Source organism: Mytilus trossulus, chromosome 4 (assembly GCF_036588685.1).
Source record: "Mytilus trossulus isolate FHL-02 chromosome 4, PNRI_Mtr1.1.1.hap1, whole genome shotgun sequence".
Classification (NCBI taxonomy): domain Eukaryota; kingdom Metazoa; phylum Mollusca; class Bivalvia; order Mytilida; family Mytilidae; genus Mytilus; species Mytilus trossulus.
In genome coordinates, this window is record NC_086376.1 from 96,098,729 (window position 1) to 96,105,578 (window position 6,850).

At 32.5% G+C, this 6,850-nt stretch overlaps 1 protein-coding gene across 1 annotated transcript; it reads left to right on the forward strand.

Moving 5' to 3' along the window:
* Positions 1-200: 200 nt before the first annotated feature.
* On the forward strand, positions 201-5,009 carry LOC134714324 (uncharacterized). The gene is made up of 2 exons (XM_063575562.1): positions 201-346; positions 2,958-5,009. Exons 1-2 carry the CDS (start codon positions 271-273, stop codon positions 4,919-4,921), a joined length of 2,040 nt encoding a protein of 679 aa, XP_063431632.1. The 5' UTR covers positions 201-270; the 3' UTR covers positions 4,922-5,009.
* Positions 5,010-6,850: the final 1,841 nt, after the last annotated feature.

Below are 6,850 nucleotides of genomic sequence, written 5' to 3' on the forward strand. Positions count from 1 at the left end.
CCTTGCGCCATATAGTCGCAACGTTCAAAAAATGCAAACCGAAACTACATGTTTTATCCAAACGTTCCGTTTGTCGCATGTACATGTAAGTGATTTATTTTGTATTTTAATACATGAACACTTCATATCATATTAGTGAACCTAATTAACATCATGAATTTTGATTAGATGCTTTTTATAATTAGGATTCACTTCACGACATAACTATCTATTAACAGACATACGAAAACAATGGCTACTTATGGAAAGATATGACATATATTCTAAAATATGATGAGATGGTCTGTTCAATGTGGAGATTGTTTCTACATCTGCATGTTGATAACATGTTTTCTGCCAATTGTGTGTATGTATATTGTTTTCTTCTATAATTAATTCGATTTATTTATTTTTGACTTAACATTTCCTTGTCTTCAAATTATTGTCATCATTGTACATTTTTATATATTTACCTAACGCGTAAATATTGATATAACCACTGCCTCAAGTGAATCACACTTGTTGCAGTTGTGGAATCTACATATTTCACATTAATAGGTAAAAAATAGGTGACTATAGTTTGATTTGTCAACCTTCATCCTTACAGGATCAACAATTACTGACGAATATCAGTGAATTTTCTTATCTAATATGGGCATAATACGATTATATTTATTTATCATATACTTAGCATTAATATGATAGCTTTTGCATATGTGTAACGAACGGAAGTACACAAGCCATAATTTCCCACCCAGGCTGATAACCCATATCAGCCCGGTCTGATAACCCATATCAGGGGCGTCTCGTGCAAAAACCCATAACAGTGCTTCTCGTGCAAGTTACTTCCGGTGTTTCCGGTATCGGTTGTTATTTTTCCATTGTGACGTCAGATATTGATGACGACGTCAAAATTTACGGGAACTTTTGTGGGGCTAGTTTAGTACTTGCTAACAAATGTCATTGGCAATTATGAATCATTTTATAGTACAACAAACATGGAGTAATAATGATCATGAAACTCTTCCAAATATTCAATGTTTCAAAATGCCTTTATAGGAAATGTTACCATACAATGTACATATATATGGAGGTAGTGATGCTGTTAGTTGACAATTATAGTATATTGAATTTATAACTTAACTTCTTAATAAAGTTTTTGACTGTTTTAGTTGTTGCATTTGGTTTTTTTTTCCTTACATAAAACTATTGTCGGAAGTATATGATAAAGCGATTAATACATGGCCTTTTCCATATCAGCCTGGGTATCATCCCTCGACCCATATCAGCGCCTCGACTCCGTCTCGGGCTGATATGGGGGTCTCGGGATGATACCCAGGCTGATATGGAAAAGGCCATGTATTAATCTCTATATAATGCATTACAAATGTGTATGCTAATGTTTTGACAGAGATTTTGCAAATATTGTTAATGATTACTACGATGGGTTAAATTTAGTTGCTGATATTATATAACAGGGTTTGACGGACTTTACTCTCTTGTGAAGTCTTAATAAGTTATTCGATCATAAATATCCTCTTTCGGTACCGGTTTTATACATGTCTGGTAGATTTGCTTTGTACCATAAGGATAACTTATTTGTGGTTATTTGTTTATGATACGCACCCTGTAAAGCACTGGTTAAGAAAATAGACATTCGCCGTTTCTGATTATTGTTGATCTGATAACGCCCATGGATGAGAAATTACAAAAACAAAAGCATAAGTCCAGGGTTTGTAGTTTGTTGCTGCTTCAAAACTTGTTTTCATTTTTTGAATTTAGCTTATATTTGGTAATTATTTGTCACTTTTGCATTAATTTGCATCATTTTATGGTAGAACCTTTTACTAGATGTCAAACTACACTATAGGGTTTTGCGTGTTTTTGAAAACTGTACCCGGACCTTGTGTTGTTACTAACATCCTGATGTCTTAGTCTCTCTGGTTGAAAGGAATCTATGTATTATGTGTTATCAACCTCCCCTTTTGCCTTTTTGTTAGTCTAGTAGTTTTTAAATTTGTGACGTACAATAATTTGGTAGTATTTCACCTAAAACCTCCTTGAAAATTATTATAGTTTGGTAGTATTACACCTAAATACTCATTGACAATTATAAATTCATACATAAACACTTGACAATAAACAAATGTCTTTTTTTGTTTATTGTTTTGCAAATCCTAGTGGACATTTCATCCCCAAGGGTTACAAACCACCCCAGTAGTCAGCACTGCGATGTTCACATGAATATCAATGATATGGTCATTTTTAGAAATTAACTGTTTGCAAAAGTATGATTTATTCGACAAACTAAGGTTTTTCTGATCCTTGGCGTACATTACCTTAGCCGTGTTTGGCACAAAGGTGGGCGAAAGATATCAGTGGCACAGTCAAAATCGTACATCGAAAATAATCTGACAACGCCATGGCTAAAAAATAAAAAGACAAACATATAAATAATAGTTCAAAAACTCAACATTGAAAACTCTGGCGTTTTAAATTTAGAACCTGGTACCTTTGATAACTTTATTACACCATCGGGTCAATGCCAATGCTGGTGGACATTCATCATCTCAATTACAATTATACCACACCTTTTTGTTTTCACCAGAAACCTGAGTTAAAACATCTGCATTCACAAACACAATATAATTAAGTCAGTTTGTTTTTCCATCCAACAAATGATATATGTTATACCCTTATCGGAAAATTGTTATTGTATAATAACAAATTGTCAATATCCATTTATAATGAAAAATAAGTAAGTTCGATATAATTGCTAGTGAGACATATATAAAAAAAAATCTACATAAAGTGGATTGCTTACCGACTTACTTCCATAATGAGCAAAACATATACTCTATAATCTGCTATTGACAGTGTCTATTTACGTACACAATTAACTTTAAAGAAGAGAAATGCGCTATGTATTTAAATTGTGTAAAGGAAAGACAAGAATGGCAATTTTATGTTTATTTCAGGTTCCACTCTAGATGACATTGGTCTGCCAAAATCAGTTTCAACTAAATCCCTACAAGCACTTCACTTCAATTTAGGTAGTGATAGAAGCGAAATCTCACCGCCTGATGTATTGTTTAATAAAATAGAATTTACCACTCCAGGAGCTGAATTTGAGTTGAATAATTTTCACCATGGTCGATTAAGAAGAGAAACGTCTGGTGTTCTTAAGGCTGGCGATATTCAAGCAAGCCGCGTAAAAACTAACAGTTTATCAGCAAAGCTTGTAAAAGCAGATAGAGTGAGAGCACGAAATGTGAAGGCCTCCATCGTAACAGTTGGCAAAACATCAACATGGCAAAAATTAGATAATACAAGAATGTCAGGCAATTTTGTTTCAAAGCGGTATGTAAAAGACTCAGAAGAGGCAAAAACTGTAAGATCTGGAAGAAATTTTCGTAATAGGGCAAGCTTATACAGATCTAAATCAAGAACCCCAAGGGAAAAAACATTCTTTATTCGGAGGAAAATTTTCAAAATAAAACCGCCTTCCATGACAAGACACACTTTCAAGCCACCTGTGGTACAAAGACTTAGACAAAGTAATACTATTGTAAGGAAAAATGAGAGATCGAATAATGTAAATTCAAAGAATCGTATGTTAAAATCTGATAATTTGTTAAAAAATACAAAATCGAAACTGCATCAAGGATTTTTACGGTCAAGGATGAATACTGAGCCACAAATCTCTGATAGAAAACGAAGTGAGCTACGAGCCTCTGATACATCACGGAAAGAGACAACACTATTGAATTCAACACGGACACAAGGTAAAGAAATGTCAAAAGTACAAAAGAGAAACATTTTGTTGGAAACCTGGATGAGTAATCTTTCGATGTTTAAAAGAAACCAAGCTTTACAAAATTTAAAAATGAACAGAAAAAGTAGATACATCCGTAAATCTTCAGAAACTCCTGTTCAAAACACTAACATACTGCAAAAGAAATTGTTGAAGGCAAATACGAAAGAAATTAATGTTAGACGAAAACAAACTGAAGAAGACTATTCTGACGACTTTTACACCGAGAGTGACGAATATGAAAGCGAGATAATACCCAAAGGAGACGATGATAATGGCGTTTTATATCAACGTCGTTTAAAAGAAAAACTTCCATCAAGGTCTGAAGATTCAGTTCGTTCTATACGGGTTCATGACCAAACCGGATGGAATCAAAAAGAATCTTTCTATAGCAATTCTGATAGTTACGATAGTTTGGATTATCAAGATGATGTGCAAGTTCCTTTAAAAGACTCTGGATTACAAAAAACATCTGATTCTTTTTTCGACACAAGTGAAAGTGAAAATGGTATTGAAGCTTTGAATCAGAAACCTGTACGAAAAAGATTATATAACGCTTATGACAAAAATGACGTAGCTACAAACCACAAGGATTATGATAAAATTCGAGATTACATAAGTAGCGATAATTCATTTTTTTATGAAAGCGAACCCTTTTTGTCAAGTTCAGATGATGATTGGTCGGTATATGATTCCAGTAGCTACGAGGAAAAACAATCTCAAAAACCTGTACACACTGAAAAATTTAAAGACACTATTAGCTCTGAGAAAAATTTACCCCCAAAATATCTACATACTGATAAATCCTACGATGAAGTTATTAAAGATTATTACTATATAGACAGTAATGAAAATCCGATTGATAGTGATAACAGTTATAACAACGAAGAAGAGTATGTTCCTCTCATCTTTGAAAAGATGAAAATCGTTCACACTGACAATGCTATTATCAATTCACAAGAACATGATTCTAACGATTTCTATACAGAGAGTGAGGAAAACGAGAAAACATCTAGAGAAGACGAGGATAGTGACGCATCGTTTAAAAAAGAACATGTTTCAGCAGAAAGTAGTGAGTTTGTCATTGAATCGTTCGAAAATTGGTTCAGTGATAGTGAAAAAATATAGACAAATACGAAAGAGGAAAAATTACGATTAATAGATTGAAACCCATCTGGTTTGACAGAAATTACATAATATATTTATAGTAAAAGCATCAGTTGTTACTTTTATTATTGAAGATATAATAAGTTTTTGAAATATTGTCTGATCGTTTGTTGAATTTTATTCCATGCTCAGGTCGATCGGTATTAAATATTCTTGGCTAACAATTCATCTGATAACGATATTTCCAATTGATGTTGTGTTGTAACGGATTTTGGGTAGAACATCTATATAAGAAAAACAATTATTATGTCAAAATAAAAAGATTTTTTTACGGCAGTCTTAAAAACGAGTCTAGTCATTTACATAAAATGTTCTATTCCGTTTCTACAAACAGAAATTCCAGTACAAAGTTACGAATATTACAATTGTTACTCATTTGTTTAATGCACACACAGATCATTGGAGGGTATTTATCCATTTCTCACCTCCTAACAAAACATATAAACATTAAGAATGAACGGGTACATGAATTTACTTACAGCTAGTTTAAAGCAAACAACAAATATTATTACATTTGGCCACACCAATTTAATTTCTCATTCTACAAATATTTGGTCTCCAAAATTTGGGCGAGCAAGCGATTTGAAAAAATTTAATAAGAAAAATATCTAATTTGCGTATTTTTGAGGCGAAACTTGAAAAATAAAGGCGAGCGATTAATTTTTTTTTGTAAACATAAAATATTAGGTTTTGTCTATATTAAAAGTTGATTTATCACTTGAACTTTGACATTTCTGAAGTATTTTTTCCCTGTTCACCAAGAAATAATTAAATCTGGTCTATGTATGTGTGACTGATAATGAGACAATTCTCCATTCAAGTCATAATCAGTTTCGGGGCAACCCCTTAATGTTAAAAAAAAAATCCCTTTTACATGTTTTATGAGGGATCAATATAAGTTATAACATTTTTTTTTTACAAAAGGCCTCATCTTTTCTCAATGAACTATATATCTATCTGGTATTAGATGGTCAAAGAATTTTGTAATATTCCTGGACTTTAACCATGTTAGATTAACACATTGCCTTTTTTTGTCTTTAAATTGTCTTTAACAGTTTAATATTATTCAAAATACATAAATAAGTCGACCCCTCTTTTAGAAAAAGGTGTTTAAAATATGATGTAATTCTCCTCTAGTCCGGCGGCTTTGTGAAAAATTGTGCACATCCTGTTACAAGCATGAAATTTGGCATAGACCTTCCTCAACTATTACTCTTTTATTTCAGATAGGGAGGCATTTGAAAAAAATGTCTCACTTCTGGTAAAATCCAAAATGGCGGACGTCATACTTAAATCAGCCCAATATCGAAGGTTAGCGTGTAAAAATGTGTTATTATCATGCTACTATCATAATATTTGGTACAGACCTTTGTTTTTTACTACTTTTGGATAAATTAAATAGATAAGATGTCTTCAGAAACCCCACTTCCGGTTAAAATCCCACATGGAGGACATTGTACTTAAATAAGCTCATTTTTTAAGGAGGGTAATTGAAATGTGTTTTAACGTATTGCTACTATCATTACAGTGTGTAGGAACCTTTCTTTTGTGCTTCTGATGGCTAGAATGTATAAGACATATGTCTTAAAAACCCTTACTTCCGGTAATAACCAAAATTGGGGACATAGAAATATCTTTTTTTTATTCAAATTTCAACTCTTTTTAAAATGTAAAATATGACGTAAATTTCAAAGATGAGTCCTCAATCTATTTCTTCGATGTAGAATTTTGGATAGATTGATTAAAACAAAACGAAATCACCATAGTATTAAAAAATATTTAAAATTACTACTATTTGGCCAAGAATACATGTTTATTCACAGTCACCACCACATGCACACATCGCAGTGCACGGAATACCCGGTTTTCCACATTAGAAATAACCACGGC

Coding starts and splice junctions, on each gene's coding strand:
- LOC134714324 (XM_063575562.1), top strand. CDS start 271: ATGATGAGATGGTCTGTTCAATGTGGAGATTGTTTCTACATCTGCATG. Junction 347..2,957: donor ATGTTTTCTGCCAATTGTGT/GTATGTATATTG, acceptor TGTTTATTTCAG/GTTCCACTCTAGATGACATT.